The sequence below is a fragment of the Microcebus murinus genome, chromosome 14 (assembly GCF_040939455.1).
Source record: "Microcebus murinus isolate Inina chromosome 14, M.murinus_Inina_mat1.0, whole genome shotgun sequence".
Classification (NCBI taxonomy): domain Eukaryota; kingdom Metazoa; phylum Chordata; class Mammalia; order Primates; family Cheirogaleidae; genus Microcebus; species Microcebus murinus.
In genome coordinates, this window is record NC_134117.1 from 8,784,974 (window position 1) to 8,805,536 (window position 20,563).

At 35.9% G+C, this 20,563-nt stretch overlaps 1 protein-coding gene across 10 annotated transcripts in view; it reads left to right on the forward strand.

The window, feature by feature from the left end:
• Nucleotides 1-20,563, forward strand: part of ATE1 (arginyltransferase 1) — a 123,302-nt gene that overhangs the window by 29,841 nt on the left and 72,898 nt on the right. For all 10 annotated transcript variants that reach the window (XM_076009738.1, XM_020280739.2, XM_020280738.2 and 7 more), the window contains one exon: nucleotides 6,515-6,547. In XM_076009738.1, the coding sequence (XP_075865853.1) occupies nucleotides 6,515-6,547 (33 nt within the window). The remainder of the gene's footprint in view (nucleotides 1-6,514; nucleotides 6,548-20,563) is intronic.

Consider the following 20,563-nt stretch of genomic DNA (forward strand, 5'->3'; position numbering starts at 1 on the left):
ATATCAAACTTGGTCTTGCACTCCCTTAGAATGGCCAATTTATTTTTTATTTTATTTTATTTTATTTTATTTTATTTTATTTATTTATTTATTTTTATTTTAGCGTATTATGGGGGTACAAGTGTTGAAGTTACGTATATTGCCTATACCCCCTCCCCCCTTGAGTCAGAGCCTCAAGCGTGACCATCCTCCAAACGTTGCGCATCTCACTCATTATATTTGTATATACCCATCCTCTCCTCCCCCCGCACCTGCCTGACACCTGATAAATGTTATTCCTTTATGTTCACTGAGGTGTTGATCCATTAATCCCAATTTGCTGGTGAGTACATGTGGTGCTGGTTTTTCCATTCTTGAGATACTTCACTTAGTAGAATGGGTTCCAGCTCTATCCAGGAAAATACAAGAGTTGCTATATCACCGTTGTTTCTTAAAGCTGAGTAGTACTCCATGGTATACATATACCACATTTTTTTAATCCACTCATAAATTGATGGACAATTTATTGGTTGTTTCCACAACTTTGCAATTGTGAATTGTGCCGCTATAAACATTCAAGTGCAGGTGTCTTTTTCATAAAGTGACTTTTGATCTTTCAGGTATCTACCTGAAAGAGATCCGGTAGTGGAATTGCTGGATCAAATGGTAGATCTACTTGTATCGCTTTAAGGTATCTCCATACTGCTTTCCACAGAGGTTGAACTAGTAGTTTGCAGTCCTACCAGCAGTGTAGGAGTGTTCCTATCTCTCCACATCCACGCCAACATTTATTGTTTGGGGACTTTTTGATAAAGGCCATTCTCACTGGAGTTAAGTGATATCTCATTGCAGTTTTGATTTGCATTTCCCTGATGATTAGAGATGTTGAACATTTTTTCATATGTTTGTTGGCCATTATTCTGTCTTCTTTGGAGAAATTTCTGTTCATGTCCTTTGCCCATTTTTTGATAGGGTTGTTTGATTTTTTTTCTGGCTGATTTTCCTGTTCTAAATAGATTCTAGTTATCAGCCCTTCGGATGTGTAGCTTGCGAAAATTTTCTCCCGTTTTGTGAGTTGTCTGTTTGCTCTCTTGACAGTTTCTTTGGCTGTGCAGAAGCTTTTTAATTTGATTAGGTCTCATTTATTTATTTTGTTGCTGCTATGATTGCCTTTGGGGTCTTCTTCGTAAATTCTTTGCCTGGGCCAATGTCTAGAAGAGTGTTTTCAACGTTTTCCTCTAGAATTCTAATAGTTTCATACCTAATGTTCAAGTCTGTTACCCAGCGTGAGTTGAATTTTGTGAGAGTTGAAAGGTGTGGGTCCTGTTTCAGTCTTCTGCATGTGGCTATCCAGTTTTCCCAGCACCATTTATTGAATAAGGATTCTTTTCCCCAGTATATGTTTTTGTCTGCTTTGTTGAAGATTAGTTGGCTATATGAAGATGGTTTTATATCTGGGTTCTCTGTTCTGTTCCACTGGTCAATGTCCCTGTTCTTGTACCAGTACCAAGCTGTTTTCATTGCTATAGCCTTGTAGTATGGTTTGAAGTCTGGTAAATTGATACCTCCTATTTTGTTTTTATTGCCTGGGATTGATTTTGCTATAAAGGGTCTTCTCTGGTTCCATACGAAGTGTAAAACTATTTTTTCTATATCTTTGAAAAATGATGATGATATTTTAATAGGGATTGCATTGACTCTATAGGTCACTTTGGGTAGTATAGACATTTTAACGGTGTTGATTCTGCCGACCCATGAGCATGGTATATTCTTCCACCTGTTTACATCCTCTTCTATTAGAATGGCCAATTTAAAACAGTGTAAACATGTATCAGAAATTGTATGGGAGATGGGGAGGGAGTCTAAAGAGTTAACATAATTTAGAATCTTAACTGAATTAAAGCTTCTAAATTCCTGATAGGAGAATTTAGTATTTTACATTGAAGTGTGATTTAACTGAAAATTTTTGAAGTATGAAATAACTGAAAATTTTAAATAAAGATTTTATTAGATTATGGCCTAGAACAGAACTGTCCCTGACAAATTATAAGACAGTAAGTATAATGCAATAGGTGAAAGGCTAAGGAAATATGACCAGAAGTATATTTTGTTAATGCAAAGAAATTTTGGGTAATTGTTATGAACAGTAATTAGACTTGGAATTTAACTTTGACAAATAGAAACATCTCACTGATGTCCCTTGGTTTAGAAAAAGAAAACAATATGTGGTTTATCTTTGTAAAAATTGCCTTTTTGTGTTCAGTTTTTCCTTTTTCTTTAAAATATAGGAATTTAACATGGTTTACAAAAGAAAAGTCATTTCTGGAACAAAGTAGCTTAAATTACTTATCTGTTGAATATTTTATATTACAAAGATAAAAGAATTGATTATAGTTTTGCTGGAATCTTTTAACAAAATTAGCAGTATATATTCCTCAATCCTTATTGCCTCCCACCCCACCCCTTGAATAACTTGGAAAAAGAAATAACTTACTAATAATAACTGATAAGGAAGTCTCACTGCAATTTTGTGCACTTAGAAAACCATTTAAGGAATCTTAGTAAGCATTAAGGGCATCTCTGGAGGGAATGAGAATGTGTTGTGTTATGAGGCAGGCTACCAATGATGAATAGAGTTATGGTACCAGGAGTGGTAAGAAAGAATGCTTTAAGAAAAGCAAGATCCGTAAGTAGCAGTAGCTTTGGAACATGAGTGGGGATCTGTGTGTATCTTTATTTTCTTTTTAGAGACCTAAAGGATTTTAAAAATGGCACTGATACCTTTTATGCCTGGATTCTAAATATAGACCATAATTCTTAAGTTTTTAAAAAAAATTCAAGAACCTTGACAGAATAATTGTCAATTAGAATTTTTATGAATTCAAATGAATCAAATTGATAGTTATTAATATTGTTACAAATAGAAAACTTTCCTGTTACGTTTGAAAAGCCAAATATCGGGCAGTTTATTTCTATTTTCAGTTATATTAAATCAAGATACTTCCTAGAAGTAATCTTTAACCCTTTGCACTCACTTGCTTTTTTCTTGATTCCTTTATTCTACTCAGGATTTAATTTTTTTACAAAGTGTGGCAGTAGAATAAAAAGCTGAGTTTCTTTAATACAAACTTATTTATTTGGATTTTTTTATATTTCAAATTATTGATACATTCAAAGAGTAATTTTAATCTCTGTAATTTTTGCTAACTGTGTCAAGTCACATTCGACATCCGCGTGCAAAGGGTTAAAATTGATACAGAGAAAGATAAAGAATATAGGCTGGGCATGGTGGCTGAAACCTGTAATTCCAGCAGTTTGAGAGGCTCAGGTGGGAGGATTACTTGACGCCAGGAGTCCGAGACTAGCCTGGGCAATAATAGCGAGACCCCATCTCTACAAAAAATAAAAAAATAGGCCGAGTATGGTGGTGTGCACTTGTAGTCCTAGCTACTCGGGAGGCTGAGGTAGGAGGATCGCGTGAGCCCAGGAGTTCCAGGCTGCAGTGAGCTATGACCATGCACTGCACTCCAGCCTGGGCAACAGAGTGAGGCCCTGTCTCTAAAAATAAAAAAAAGAAAGAATATGGCTATCTTTGCCTCTGATTGTTTCTGAAATGATGAAGTATATTCCTATCTGTAAAATCAGTAAGATATTTTGTAAAACATATTAAATTTTTTAGTTTTCTCAATATTATTCCTGAATATTTTGAATAGGCTCTTTTTGTAAGCCAATTAACTATACCCATTATTTCTTATTAAATAGTTCTATTAGTGTAGCCATATTAAAAAAGTGGTATTAATGTGGACTACCATCTGTGGCCATAGTCCTTCTTTTTAAAATAGACTTAATTTTTTTAATAGTTTTAGGTTCACAGCAAAATTGAGCCATAGTCTTTTCTTATACTGATCAGACATCATGGTAGTATTTATTAAAAGGAATCTGTCTCTACTATCAATTGCAGCATATACACAATATGTAGTTTGCAATCTCATATTGATTTGCTTTTTTATAATTGTCTATTTTTAAAGTATTACCATTTGGACTGAATGTAACATGTATAGTTTCATTATGAAAGAATTTACTAAGTAACCAAAGTGAAGCATGAAATAGCAACGGGTTTTACTGGCACACTAATAGAGAAGAGGCATTTTTTGAAATCTTTTTCATGTCCTGGGAATAGGAGTGTGAATGTGTGTCTTGTGATTTGTTATTCTGTTTTTACTACTTTGGGATTGAAGGCTTTTATTTGTGTATTTCATATTTTGGCAGCTTCAAACAGGACAGGAATTTTTAGGTCTGTTTTGAAAAAGCTGTGACATGAGTGTTGGACACATACACATGCCAAAGATACGTGTAAATTATTGAAGCTTCAAAGAGATGTTTGCTTTTACAGAGAATATATATATACACACTTCTCTCTGTTTTTATTTAAAGTAACTTTCATCCTAATTAATGCATGAGCTAATTATAAATTCCAAAGTATGTGTATAACATAGTTAACATGCACTTATGGGGGAAAGCATAGAAACCCTACAATATCAAATTTCTGATTGTAAAATAATAATTTACTATGCCTCATTTCTCCAGTGATAAAATTGACTAATCTTTAAACTGGCACTTTTTACTCTTGGGAGGGAAGAGTCGGGGTTATCTTAGTTTGAGCTACTGTAAAAGAATCCAGCACCACAAAGTTTGCATTTTCAATTTCAATAAAATTATTTCTTTTATATCAGCATTATGAAAACTTAATAGTTTGGTATATCTTGCACTTTCAGAAAGTTCTCTTAATAGCTAATATAATTGAAGTGCATGTTGATATTTAAATTAAGAAAAAATTCTTACAATCTCTGTATTTTAATATATCCTGTCATCTAGGGCCTAGATGATATTAGTTAAGTGCATGGCTTCGGCATGCATTAGTGATATTTTCAAAATATATTTTTTAGGTTTTTTGGGGGGGTGTCTGATATAGTTTTAAAATTTTATTATGGAAAACTTTAAACATTTACAAAGTAGAGAGAATTGTATAATGAACCCTTATGTATTTATCTCATGTCCTTACTAGTTTAATATCATGTCCAATTTTATATACATACTCCTCCCATTCCTTTTCTTTCTTCTTCCCCAGTGATTGGGAAGGAAATCCAAGACACTCCGTAATTTCATTGATAAATATTTCAGTGCATAACTCTAAAAGTGAGTGCAAGTTATTTGTATCCCCTGTGAGTACTAGCTAGCTTTGTTGTAGAGAGGAAGTCACAAGTGCTTGAAAACAGGCCTGTCATTGCATTTTATTATAGTTAATTTGCATTTAGAAAGATCAAGAATTTGTATTACTTGGATATTATTACAGTAATCCTCAAAGGATTTGAAATGTTGATTCTGTAAATGACATTTATGAAAACATTATGAATTACCATCCTATATATATGAAGTTATGTGACAGTCCCCATTGTAGAGCTAACCTACAGTTTGCTTTGTCATTTGCTTATGCCCCCTCCAGCTTGTTTATTGGAGTGCTGAGAAACAGGCAGCATTTAACATTTAATTTCAGGTGACATTCTTTAAACCTCTGTGAGTGTCATAAAAAAGAGAAAGGTAAAGGAAAAGGGAGAGGGGGAGAGAGAAAAAGGAAGGAAGGCGGGAAGGAACGGGATGTGGGACCAAGAAAAGAGAAAGGATAGAACAGGGTGAATGTCACAGCCAAGGTGCCAAATTATGGAGATGCACTTCATCCTTTCCTTACTAACCCAATCTCCTCTCTTGGTCTTCACTTTTTTTTTCTTTTTGAGATGGAGTCTTGCTCGGTCACCCAGGCTAAGTGCAGTGGTGTTATCATAGCTCACTGTAGCCTCAAACTCCTGGGCCCAAGCCATCCTCCTGCCTCAGCCTCCCAAGTAGCTGGGACTATATAGGTGTACAACCCCACGCCTGGTTAATTTTTCTGTTTTTTGTAAAAATGAGATCTTGCTTGCTATGTTGTCCGGGCTGGTCTCAAACTCCTGGCCTCAAGAGATCCTCCCGCTTTGGCCTCCCAGAGTGCTGGGATTACAGGCATGAACTCATCTTGACTTTTTTCTCTCTCCCTTTTCTTGATCCACACCCCCCTTTTGGTTTCTATTTTTTTCCTCTTTTGGCATTTACTAAACTTTACCTGTCACATTTAGAGTTAGGAAGATTGCTGATTCCTCCCTTAAAGGGTGTTTTTATTATGTAGAGGTTGTGAGATAAAACATAAACAAAGTATTTTAAGACTAATGTATTGTGCTTTATTTGCTTTCATACAGATTTTTAAGAATGTTTTTAAAGCTAATTCAAATAGTTGTGTACGTATTATGGGCTAGGTTGAACCTTTCTATATACTCTGTGGATGAATTATACAAATGTATGAAGACACTGATTTAATATAGATTTTTGGGTTTACTTTAGATGCTTTTACTGGAAAATTGTGTAATAGTTTTTCCTGTTTCTCTTTGTTCTTTTTTGCTGTCCATTTATTGGATGAAATTGATTCTGTTCGAATTTGAATCTGCAGTTCACCAGATTCCTTTGCAGTTCACCTTTGGAGGTAAGAATTTACTCACTGACCTTAGTGCTAGTGTTGCTAATTGGATACCGCTATTGGTATCTTTCATTAGACATTTATTTGATAATTTAGGGGTGATCATTTTAGTTTGACACATATATTCTTCAATAACAGTAATGGGGTAAATGTAGCCTTTTTTTGAATAAAAGTTGCTAGAAGTTACAGCTATTCATAACAGGTCATTGCCTCTTTTTATAAGTACATTTTCTTCTTCAGTGTGTAGAGAGAAATCAGTCCTTCATTTTAAAGAGCCTCATTGGATCTGTATAACTCCCATAACATTTTGTTTAACATCAGCCTTATTCTCTATAAATTGACCTGGTATTAAAAGAGACCTGGAGAAATCACAGACAAAGGCTGTCATCAAGGAAGTTTTGTTGGTTCGGGAGACCATTTTAAAATCTGTGAATTGGTAAGAGAAGAGCAAAAAGGACTTAGCTTTATTGAGCTTCTGTTGTAACACAGGCACTATTCTGGGCTCCTTTTTTCATTTAATCCTCATCATGGTTCTCAGTAGGACTGAGAATACAGTTTTAAAATTATGAGATAAAGAAAAATTATTAGGTGGTTACAGAACCAGATATCATTGTGAGCTATGGTTGCAAAAGACCTTACAGATGATGTGTGAGACTTGGAAAAAAACCTAGAAAAGGGGAGGAGGTGACAAGACTTGGAACCAAACCTGGGTCTAAGAGCATGTGTCCACGTACTAGCCATGTGACACTGGCAAATCACAATTTTCCTGAGCCTCAGTTTTCTCCTATCTTTGAAACACAAATGATAATTTGTGCCTGTCACATGAGGGAGTGGAAATGGGAGCAGTTATAAACTGTACTATTCAAGTCAGTGATGTTTTGTATTCTCCTGTTAAGCTGCACTTTAGCCCCACACGATGAGACTCTGTTCCTTCCCTTTGTGTCCGTTATTTCACTTTATGCTCCCCTTCCCCATTTCTGGCTTGCTCAAATCATATTCCTCTACAGGGTTGATGCTGTGTCCCCTGTAGACCATCTCTGACCTCTCCACATGGAGGCAGTTGTTTCCTTTTCTGCATCTATAACACTGTGTTCATTTGATTATTGAAGCTATTAATGTTATTGTTGATGATGAGGCCCATATTGTTGTTGATGGTGGCCCAGCCTGGCATGTTGGATGTACATGGTGGCCAGTCTGAGTGATCACCAGGAACATGGGCAAGACTAGGAGGCTAGTCCCATCCAGGTTTGGTATCCAGGATCAGTGGGGAAGCAAAGTGACATAGTGGTGGAAAGATTCTGGGCTATGAAATGAGGGGGGGACTTGGGTAGCCTATGGACAAGTCATGTGATCCTTCTCAGCTGCCATTTTCTAATCTAAAAATGGAGATAATAATACTTACAGGTCATTAAAATTAAATGAGTTGATTTGTGGCAAACACTGAGCACCATGCCTGCCACACAGTCTTAGATAAGAGATAGGTATAATGCTAAAACCAAACCATAATAAACTTAAAGACGATTTAAATTTTATAATCCGCTCTTTAGTTGAGGAAGCATGTCCTAACTACAGAAGCAATTGGAAGTTTCACAAAGGAAAAGATAAAAATATTAATTTGATTATGTAAAGATCCATATTTTTGTGCATAAAAACAAATATAGCTAAAAGGCAATTTGGACAAAGTATGATAAAAGGGTTATTAACCTTTTAGAATCAAAAAGCTAATTTCTTTTGCATACAATTTTGTTGCATTGTTCTTTGCTGCATCAGGTAGTTGATGAGATGAAATACAAATGGTAATAAATGTGTTTTAAATGTTGAACCCTATTAGTAATCAAAGAAATGCAGCTTAAAACAACATACAATTTTTTACCTGTTAAGATTTTCTTTTTGTTTTTAAGTGGATGCTTGAGAAGATGTGATGAGGTGGGATGTTTATAAACTTCATCCTTTATAGAAACTTCGTCATATACATTAAAGGCTTTATATACATTCATACCTTGTGGTCACATAATTCTATTCTAAAAATCACTGCCAGAGAGGTAATCAAGAGAAGATAAAATTTGCATTAAAATGTTTATTATAGCTTTATTTATAATGATAAAATACATTGTAAACAAACTAAATATCCAGCAGTAGGAAAAGGTCAAATAAATTATGACACAGCCAAATGATAGAACACCCTACAGACATTCAAATGGAGATTATGAATATGTATGTTTATGTGTAAATGACGAATAAGTATAAAATGCTTTTGATATATTAGGAAATAAAAGGATTCAAAATTATACATGTAGGTTCTCAACTTAAAAACCATTTTAGCACATAGCAGTTATGAAGGAGATACACAAAATGTTAACAACAACTACAAAATGTTAAATTGTTTTACCCTCTAATCTTCCAATAAAGGGCCCACAATGGATCGAGGTATGTTGATCACTTTTTGGCAATGGTCTTTGTAATCAATGTTTGACATATGTATGTCAGGAAAGTGTGTTTGATATAGAAACAGGGTCTGCCCTTGAAAAAAAGGGGCTGGCAGGAACTTAGATGAAGAGATAATGTTGATTATGTTTAAGGCTGGACCCTTATTTCAGCAAGAGTTTGGGGGAGTGACTAGGAATAAGGGCTTCTAGCAGAGGGTAATTAGGCTGGATTGGCTTCTCTGCACAGGATTGAATAAGAAGATTGGAACTTCATGTCCACTTCACTGGGGCAAGTAACAATTTGAAGATATTACTAACCAATGGCAGAACTACTTCTAAATAGACTTCATCGATAGACTTCTCTCAAACAAGCTCAATGAGAGAGGACCCTGTTTTTGTTTCCTTGTGTTTCCATTCTTAGTATAACTAAGTAGTACATAGTAGGCACTGACTCAATAAATATTTGTTGAACGAATGAATGAGCGAATGAATGAGGCCAGAAGTAGCAGTATTATGTATGTAATTTGATAGGATTCAGCTGGAAGCAGACAAAGTCTAATATTTGTATTTTAATATGGTTAATAGTCTGCTCAGCTAGATTATAGCTACTTAAGATTGGGAGCTTTGTCATTTTCATCTTTGGATGCTCTCAGTGATAGGGCTTGGAGTGTACCAACTACACCTGAGTATACCAAACACTTTTTTTTTTTTTTTTGAGACAGAGTCTTGCTCTGTTGCCTGGGCTAGAGTGCCGTGGCATCAGCCTATCTCACAGCAACCCCAAACTCCTGGGCTCAAGCAATCCTCCTGCTTTAGCCTCCCAAGAGGTAGGCATAACAGGCATGCACCACCATGCTCAGCTAATCTTTTATAATTTTCGTAGAGATGGGGTCTAACTCTTGCTCAGTTTGGTCTCGAACTATTGACATCAAGTGATCTTCCTGCCTCGGCCTCCCAGAGTGCTAGGATTATAGGTGTTAGCCACTGCACTGGGCCACAGATAAATATTTTTAAATTATCTCTTACTACTTTGGTTAGATATTTGGAACAGGTGTATGGAAGCTTTTTTTCTTTGTGAAAAGTAGAAGGGAAAGTATCATGTTCAAAGTTTAGTGATAGTTTCTGTCCTTTTCTGCTTTGTCTGCTTAATGATCTGGAATTTTACCTTGGCTAAATTGATCTTTTTTATTACTGAGCTTACGGACATGAGGGAGGAAGAGAAATAAAACTTAAAGATGACCAGTGTGCTTCTCTTTTCTTGATGGGAGATACTTTGAGTTCTTTCTGTTGATATTTTTCTAATTTGGAATTCCACAGGCGCCACTGGATGATTTTGTTAGTGGCCCCTACCCACCGATCTCCTCCGGCAGGGCTGAGCTCAGGGTGCTATTCCTTTGTCACCATGTGTGGTGGCACCTGAGAGCCAGCGCTGAGCCAGGTGGAAGAATATTGGAAGTCTCTAAATGTTTGATTTTGCCATTAAATTTCTAATTTAGCTGGAGAAGGAAAATTACAAATATGGTAAATCCCAGCACCTTTTAAAATTTTGTATAAAAGAAAAGTCATTCTGTTACAGACATTAAAATCACGAGACTTGGAATTGAAAAGAAAGTAGGCTTTAAACTTACTTCGCTTTCACCACAAAAACCACTATGAATGAACCATGTCCCTTTGTTATAAGTCCTAAACAGTTAACTGCCACATGAATCTAATGAAATTGTCAGGTTATAGTAATTACATCAGTAATTTGATATGTTGTCATTTGAATGGACCATGTGTGCAGAGTCAGTTACTTCCCTCTGTGGGGCTGACCCTTTTACATTCCTGTAAGCTGAAGACTAATAGAGCTCATTAAGCTTTATGGGAAAAGAGCTTTTATCACCTCGTCAAGTCAGGCAACATATTTCCATTATATTCCTAATTTCATGTGGCTCTGTAGCTGCTGATGTGCACTCCCCTGCTAGGTTTACATCGGACCTCTGCCTTACAGACATTTTTATTGACATTTCTTAGTCTGAATTACATTTGTGTGGCACCGCTTACAGATGTCTTCAATTAAATGTAGGTAAATAAAAGGGATTATATATCAGAGGCCAAAAGATTCTTGAAATTCTCTTTGGAGTCAGACTTTGCCAGCCAGTCCAGTAGGGTGCAGTCTCATCATCATTTCTGGAGGGAGAGATCTACAGGAGAGGCATTTATGATGAATGTCAAACCATGTATGAGTACAGGTCACTTAGGTTTCTCTTCAGGTATGTCCTATTGCTTCATTTCAGATCGGTTAAAGTCTTTTGTATTAACAGTTATGATAATAACTTATTGAGAATTTAGCTCTTATGGTGTACTGGTTCTGTGCTTAGCACTTTTCTTATTTTAATTCTTACAGAATGTCTATGAAGTAGATAGTCTCAATTTTCTTATGAAGAAAATTGAACCCAGAGAGGTAGATTAGGTGCTCAGTATCACAACTACTAGTATGTGACAACAGTCACAAGACAGGAAAGAGGAAATGGAATGATACTGCGTTAAGATTCTAACATTACAGGAAGTGATACATTATTTGAAAGAAGACAGTAATAAGTTAGAGAAATATTTAGTAAAACCCAAAGCAGGATTTCTCAACCTTGGCACTGTCTGCATCTTGGGCTAATTCTTTGTTTGTGAGGAGCTGTTCTGCATGTTGTAGGAAGCTTAGCAGCATCTCTAGCCTCTGCCTACTACATGCTAGTAGGATCTCTTCCCCCACTCCTGTCCACTGAGTTGGAACAAAATGTCTTCAGACTTTCCAGATGTCCCCAGGGGGCAAAATGGCTCCCTGTTGAAAACCACTGCCCAAGAGCAGCCTTAAAAAAAATTTACAAAGATATAGGTAATAAGCCAATCATGGAAATAAAATGCAATGATAAAATGTGTTTGGTCTAACAAAAGAAAAGAAGGAAAATGAACAAAATCAAGTGGGACAAATAGGAAACAAATAGCAAGATGGTCCACTTAAATTCAGCCCTATTGATTGTTACATTAAATATAAACGGTCTAAGTCAAAACTCTGCTGCCAGGTAATATTCTGTTTCTGTCCATACAGTAGCCAGTGTTCAGACATAGCTACTGAGCTCTTTAAGAACTGAATTTTAAGTGTTTTAAATTTAGTTAACTTAAATTTAAGTAGCCACATGTGGCCAGTGACTATACTATTAGACAGTGCAGTCTAAACATTCCAATTACAAATTAGAGGTTGTCAGCAAGATAAAAGAAAAAAGCAGTATCTACCTTAAATATGAAGACATAGATAAGTTAGAAGTAAAAGGCTAGAGTAAGATATTACCATGCAAATACTAATTATAAGAAAATTAGAGTGACTGTCTTCATATTAGACAAAGTAGACTGCAGGACAAACAACTGAAGAAGGACTGTTCGTAATGATAAAAAGGTCAATTAATTGTTTGAATGTGCAATAATTCAAAATGTGATCCACTTAATAACGGAGCCTCATGATACATAAACCTCAAAATATATTAGCTTTTATTTAAACTAAGAACCAAAGGGAAAAATAGTTAAATCCACAGTTATAGTTGGAGACTTTAGGACAACTTCCTCAGTGATATATAGAAAATTTAGATGGGAAATTATTAATAGAAGTAACATAGAAGGTTTGAACAGTCCAACCACACAGTTTTTTTTTACTTAACTGATGTCTATCAAACACTATACCTAACAACTACCCAAGGTATATTGTTTCAAATGCACAAGGAACATTCAGCCAGACAGATCATATGCTGGACCATGATAAAAATCCCAGTATTTAAAGTATTTAAATCCCAGTATTTAAGAATTTAAATAATCTATGATAAAAGTGGAGTTAAATTAGCATTGATAACCAAAAGAACTCTTATAGCTCAATAAGAAGACAAACAATCTAGTTTAAAAATGGGCAAAACATGTGACTATACATTCATCCAAAGAAGACATACAAATGGTTAATAAGCATAGGAAAAGGTCCTTGGAATCATTATTCATTTTGGAAATGTAAATTAAAACCACAATGAGATACCACAATAAACCCACTAGAATAGCTATAATCAAAAGGTAAGATATGGAGAAATAGGAACTCTTGTACATTGCTGGTGGGAATGTAAAATGGTACAGCTACAGTTCAGCAGTTCTTAAAAATATTAAAGAAACAGTTACTATATGACCCAGAAATTCCAGTCCTAGGAATTTACCAAAGCAAAATGAAAATATACATCCACACAAACACTCGTATGTCAGTGCTCATACAAGTTGAGTATCTCTTATCTAAAATGCTGAGGACTTAGGAGTGTTTTAGATTTCAGATTTTTCTTTTTCTTTTGGATTTTGGAGTATTTGCTTTATACTTACAGGTCAAGCATCCCTAATCTGAAAATCTAAAGTGCTCTAATGAGCATTTCCTTTGAGCATCATGTTGGCACTCAAAAAGTTTCAGATTTTAGATTTTTGGATTTGAGATACTCAGCCTGTAGGAACATTATTCATAATAGCCAAAAGCTGGAACCAATTCCATGAGCTGGTGAATGGGAACACTAAATATGGTATATCCATGCAATAGAATGCTGTTCAGCAATAAAATGGAATTAACTACTCATTCATGCCATATCATGAGTGAACCTTAAAGATGTCATGCTAGGTGACATGAGACGGACACAGGAGACTACGTATTGTGTAGTTCCATTTTATGAAGTAGAGTCAGAAAGCAGATCATTGGTTGTCTAGGATTAGGATTAGGAGTAGAGGACCAACTACAGATGGACTTGGGGGAATTTGAGGGGATGACAGAAATATTCTAAACTTGGATTGTGGCGATAGTTTCACACTTCTGTACGTTTGTTAAAAATCACAGAATTTTATACTTAAAATGGGTGAATTTTATGATATACAAAATATATCTCAATAAAGCTATAGAAAAATGTACCATTTCTTCATCTTTTAATTTCTCAAAACATTGTAGAAAAGATCTGACTTGATTCGGCACCCTGCTTCTATGTTCTGTACTACATTCTCTAGATGTGGTATAGGTGTTATGTATTTTAGTGTTCACTAAGATAATATTTTATATTAAAATAGATGTGTTTTAATTAATAGTTTTAATATTAACTATTCTATAGCTAACATATTCCATGAATACTCACATTAAATAATGTGAGCCATAAATATTTTTGGTAGCTTTCTAAGCTTTGGAGTGGGATCTACTTGGCTTCACACCTGAAGCTCTGTGAATGACTGGAAGAGAATGTGTGTACATTTGTGTGCATGTGTTTGTATTTGCACTGATTGCTAGCTGCAGGTTATATTATAACTAGGTTATAATATCCTAGTTATTAGATTTATGGCCAGTGGTTGTTTGCATTTTACTTTTGGGAAAAACGAAAGCACCAAAAGAACCTAACCACCTTTTGATTCTATCAGCATATGAAGTATCATTGCTTGGGATGGCTCTAGATATTGTGGTATCTCCAATGGCCTGAATTTGGAAGAAGGAATGACTGTTAGCCAAAACTGGGTCATGTAGAAGTGAAGGCAGCTTGCAGAAGCAGGAGTGGAGGGATAAGGTGGGCAGAAAGTTGAGTTGTTAAGCTGGGGAAAGGAGTTGAAATGATTTTACCAAACACGGAGAACACTAAGACTCAAGATATCCAGACAGCTGGCCTGAATTGGAATTGGCTTAGGAAGAGGGCTGAGCTGGTGAGTTGGGGGAAGCTTTTACTTGCTCTCTAGTCTAATGCTTGGCAGGCCCAGCTGTGGTTAAACAGCCAGAGCAGAAAGAGGTAACTACAGGGAGGGCTAGGTATCCTCAGAGAATGGTTGGCAGTCTGCTTTTGTTACTGAGTAATCAGAAGTAGAAAGCTAGGCTGGGCTTAATCCATTGGGCAAAAGCAGAAAACACAAGTAAGTTGTTGTTTTTCTAGTCAGGTGGGCTGGGAAACATGTAGTTTTCAGGCTGAGTCCTGTACTCTGGAATCCGAGGTTGAGAAGGGAAGGTAGCTGTTGGCCAGAGGCACTAATTAAAATGCTGGAGCCAAATCATTGGGATTGTCATTTGATTGCTCTCCCGTTTTCCCTTGAGTCTGAAGGCTGTCGGGCTGTTCTGGCTGGGGCAGGGCTGCTTTCTAGGCCAGTGGCAGAGAAATCAGTTGAACTGAGGACATTGTTCTTTTCCTGTAAGTCACTTTAGTAAGTTGCTTGAGCATCTTTTGTGTGCTAGCCAGAGTATCATTCCCCAGGCTTGCAGAGACACTCAGTAAATATTGGTTAAGTAAATGAATGAGCGTACACTGCTTCCTATTAGATTTTGGATATTACTTGAATAGTTGAGCAGGTGTTCATTGAAATTGTATATCTCATAGTGAATTGATAGCGACTAGAAGTCTTTTCCTGGAAAGCAATCCCCTGTGATAAATATACTAAAACTAATTCTGAGAGTAAAAGAAAGCACATTCCAGAATAGAAAACCACATATTAAATAGGAAAGTGCCATAAATTAACTTATTGAAGATTTTTCTCATTGGGTCTTGGATTAGTGTAGGCATCTTAAAATTCCAAGTCCATTCAAGATATCTTTTTGCTGGCTGGATCAATCTTCCTTTAGCAAATAGTGGTATTCATCATTACTCTAAGGACCTTTCAGCTATGCTTGAAATTAGGGTCATCTGCCTTGACAATTTTCATTGCCCATTAGATGTGCATGAATGCTTCAGAAAATGTTTGAATAGTAAATCCTGGGTTGGATTAGTTTCCATGGGGACATTGGTTTTGTTTGATGTTGGCAGTCATTGAGTTCTCAGTCTGGTTTATCAGTGTGGGATGTATTTTTCCCTGTAAGAAATATTGCAAAAGCGGGAGTCTCTAATTGAACTGACATTAAATAAGGGCTCACATTAGGATAGTACTCTGGATTCTAACGTGTTTGTTATAGTACTCAATAAATATTGATGAATCTGTAGAACTGATGTAGACCAATCTGTGGGATTCTGTTACTTTTCCTTGTGAGCTGTTTTGGTAGTGCCTCACTAAAAGTCTTTTTGTCGAGGAATTAGAATTTAAAATAAAAGGAAATGTCAAAGTAAAGGAAATAACTTAAATAAGATTAATATCTTGATTTTTATCTATTCTGCAGTAAAATGCAGAAATAATTTTTTTTCTTATTTCTGTCACACTTATTAAAAACATTTACTATAAATCCTCCAATTACATAAGCTTTGTAAAAGTTCAATTAAAATTTTTGACATTATAGCGCTTCTAGTTAACTATTAGGGTAAACCTTTTTGCATTCTTTGAAACATTTAAATTCCTAAGGGTTATGTCATTGAGAAATGCATATCTTTGTCCTTTGGTTTAGTAAATTGTTGAAATCTCTTAACTCATTATGTTGAATAGAATGTGTTAATGCATTGTGATTGTATTTTACTGTGGTGTACCACAGAAGTGGTGTCCAGTGAGAAAAACCGAATTAAAAGTTGGGATTTTCAAGTTCTGGTCCTTCCTAGCATTCCCCTAAATTGGCTTTGTGACCTTGGGCAAGTCCCTTGCTCACTCTGACCCTTACTTTTCTTACTTTTAGAATAAAAGTATCCCAGATGAAGAGGTCCCTCAGAACTAAGCAAATTTTGCCAATATTTTAACATATTTTATAGCTTTTTTTTTTCAGACTCAGGTATTATAAACCAAGGCAAATAAAAATTACTTCTCCCTACCTGCAACTATATTTCCTCAAGTTTTGTCTTTCGCTGTGCTCTTTTATGTTCTCTAATAAGCTACCACTTTAGAATAACCTTACTCACTTTTTCCTTAAAAAGTCAGTCTTATCCTGTTAGGTAGCTTACACAAATGTATCTCTCTTATTTTTGTCCTTAGTATGGCCTCAACCATCCATATTAGTTACATCTTTTAATAAAATAATACATTTTCTTTCACTGAACTGGGAGGTAGATCATTGAGAATGACCTGTCTTTTATCAGCATCGTAGCAAAGTGCGTGAACGTCACAGATGTCACAACTTTTATACATCCCTTTATACCTTCTTGAGGTTGCAAAGATGAACATGTTTGTTTATTGACATATCCCAAAGATATAGCCATTCTGTAGTATATGCAAATAAGGAAAAGTACATAAACTTCAAATTAGGCTCATTGCTTTTTTGTTCATTCTTTGAAGCTCTATAGGTATCCAAAGATTACTTGTTAAATTTGTTGATTTAAGGCCGGGCGCTGTGGCTCACGCCTGTAATCCTAGCTCTTGGGAGGCCGAGGCGGGCGGATTGCTCAAGGTCAGGAGTTCAAAACCAGCCTGAGCAAGAGCGAGACCCTGTCTCTACTATAAATAGAAAGAAATTAATTGGCCAACTGATATATATATAAAAAAAAAATTAGCCGGGCATGGTGGCGCATGCCTGTAGTCCCAGCTACTCGGGAGGCTGAGGCAGAAGGATTGCTTGAGCCCAGGAGATTGAGGTTGCTGTGAGCTAGGCTGACGCCACGGCACTCACTCTAGCCTGGACAACAAAGTGAGACTCTGTCTCAAAAAAAAAAAAAAAAAAAAAATTTGTTGATTTACCTTAATTTACATTTTTAAATTATGATTAAGCCAACACAAAACATAATATATAAAAATGTCAGTTGTTCAGTGTCATTTATTATTAGAGAAATGCAAATCAAAACCATAATGAGATATTACTTCATACCCATTAGGTTGGCTGTTATAAAAATAACAGAAATCAGTAACTGTTGGCTTTGGATATAGAGAAATTGGAACTTTTGTGCATTGCTGGGGAGAATATAAAATGGTGCAGCCTCAGTGGAAAAAATTATAACAGCTCCTCAGAACATTAAAAATACAATTACCAAATGATCCATTAGTTCCACTTGTGGATATATACACTGAAGAACTGAAAGTGGGGACTTGAACAGTATACCAGTGTTCAAAGCAGCGTTGTTCACAGTGGCCGGAAGGTAGAAGCACGCCAAGTGTCCCTCAGTGGCTGAGTGGATTAACAAAACGGTATATACACACAATGGAATAGTATTAAGCCCTAAAAAAGATGGAAATTCTCACACATGCTGGATGAACCTTGATGACATTATGCTAAGTGAAATAGCCAGTCATAAAAGGACAAATACTGTATGATCCTCTTACATGAGATATCTGGAATAGTCAAATTCATAGAGACAGAAAGTGGAATGATGGTTTCCAGGGCCCGTGGGAAGGGGAGAATGGAGAGTTAATTGTTTAATGAGTTTACAATTTGTGTATAGGATGATGAAAAAGCTCTGGAATTGGATTGTGCTGATAGTTGTACAATAATGTGAATGTACTTAATGCCACTAAATTGTACACTTAGAAATCATTAAAATGATAATTATTTTTTGTGTGTGTGAGACTGAGACCAACTCTGTCACCCAGGGTAGTGTATAGTAGTATCATTATAGCTCACTGCAACCTCAGACTCCTGGGCTCTAAGGGATCCCCCTCCTCAGCCTCCCAGGTAGCTGGGGCTATAGTCTTGTGCCACCATGCCCGGCTAAGTTTTCTATTTTTTGTAGAGACGAGATCTTGCTCTTGCTCAGGATGGTCTTGAATTCCTGAGCTCAAGCGATGCTCCCGCCTCAGCCTCCCAGAGTGCTAGGATTACAGGCGTGAGCCACCACGCTCAGTCTAAAATAGTAAATTATATATATATTTTACCATAATTAAAAATGTTTAAATAGTGTTTGTCAGAATTATAATTCAATTTAGTTTAACACACATTTACATTTTTCAAAATCTTAAGCATTATGTAGGAGTAATGTTAATGTTAACTGTTTTGATTAGTAAGCCAATGAGTAGTTTTGGAAGTTCAGGTGAACTATTCTCTTCATTAGAAACAAACCCATATACAGGCATACCTCGTTTTATTGTGCTTCATTTCATTGCACTTCTCAAATATTGGTGTTTTGTTTTTTTTAAACAGTTGAAAGTTTTTGTCAATCCTGAGTTGAGCAAGTCTGTCAGCATCATTTTTCCAACAGCGTGTGTTCACTTTGTGTTTCTGTCATGATTTTTTTAGCAATAAATGATATTTTAAGTAAGGTATGTACATTGTATTTTTAGACACAACACCATTGCACACTTAATAGACTATAGTATAATGTAAACTATAGCCACTGAAAAACCAAAAAATTTGTGTGACTAGTTTTATTCTCATACTTGCTTAATTGTGGTAGTCTGAAACGGAACCCATAACATCTACAGGGTATGCCTGTATTTTTTAAATCCACTCAGATATTAATACTAATCTGAGAAAAGACATAACTTTTTTCTACCTTAAACCAAAATTTTTAAACCAGTTTGATTTATCCAAAGATTTACCTTAGTTATGTATAGTGGGGTTCTTAAAAATATTTCTCAGTAATTTCTGTAAGTTTATTTTCTGTGAATTTGGAGAAAATTTAGTTTATATACATGTTTACTTATCTCCATAAATCAGTTTTACAGAGCTGCTCTATTTAAGAGATATAATAGTGTAATTTAGGCCGGGCATGGTGGCTCACGCCTGTAATCCTAGCACTTTGGGAGGCTGAGGCGGGCGGATTGCTCAAGGTCAGGAGTTAGAAACCAGCCTGAGCGAGACCCCGTCTCTACCAAAAATAGAAATAAATTAATTGACCAACTAAAAAAAAAATATATATATATATATATATATATATATATATATATACAAAAAAAAAAAATTAGCCGGGCATGGTGGCGCATGCCTGTAGTCCCAGCTACTCGGGAGGCTGAGGCAGTAGGATCGCTGAGCCCCGGAGATTGAGGTTGCTGTGAGCTAGGCTGACGCCACGGCACTCACTCTAGCCTGGGCAACAAAGTGAGACTCTGTCTGAAAAAAAAAAAATAGTGTAATTTATTAACACCTTCTGGAGGTTGAAAAATATTTCCCACACAATGAGAAGTGAAGGCCTTTCCGAGTCTTAGATGCACAGACACGTAGAGCATTACTAGCTTCAGTCCTACAACTTTAGGCATAGGTCAAAGGTGAGTGCAGAAACTCCTCAGTTCATATCTCAAAGAGCTGCTCTCCTTAACAGATTGACCTCAAATATACTGACAAAACGACTGATAAACCAGATTCTGTATCATCTGTCACTCAGTGGAGGATAGATCTTTACCATCCACCCAAAGAGACCATAAATTAAATCCACCTATTACTTCCACCAATGGGGATAATTAACTGTTTGTGAGTGAACCAGAATCCAAAGGCACAAACTTAGTAGAGAGGGAGAAAAAGACATAGAATAGCAGAGTGAGCTGAATTAGAGCTCTTTTGTGTGAGAATCTCTTTGGGAGCCAAGAAAAGATAAGTGAGAAAAAAAAATAGAGTTTTTTAGAGTTAACAGACTGTGAGGTGCATTTCTTGTTACTTAAATCAAGTGAGTCCACTTGAGCTTCTCCATGGATGACCTCCAAAAACTCTTAACTATAATTTTTAGGAAGGTAAAATCATGACCTTCATATAAATAGAAGCATGAACACTTGTCAAATTTTATTTGACTCATTGGTTAACACGAAAAAGTAAGCCATTACAACT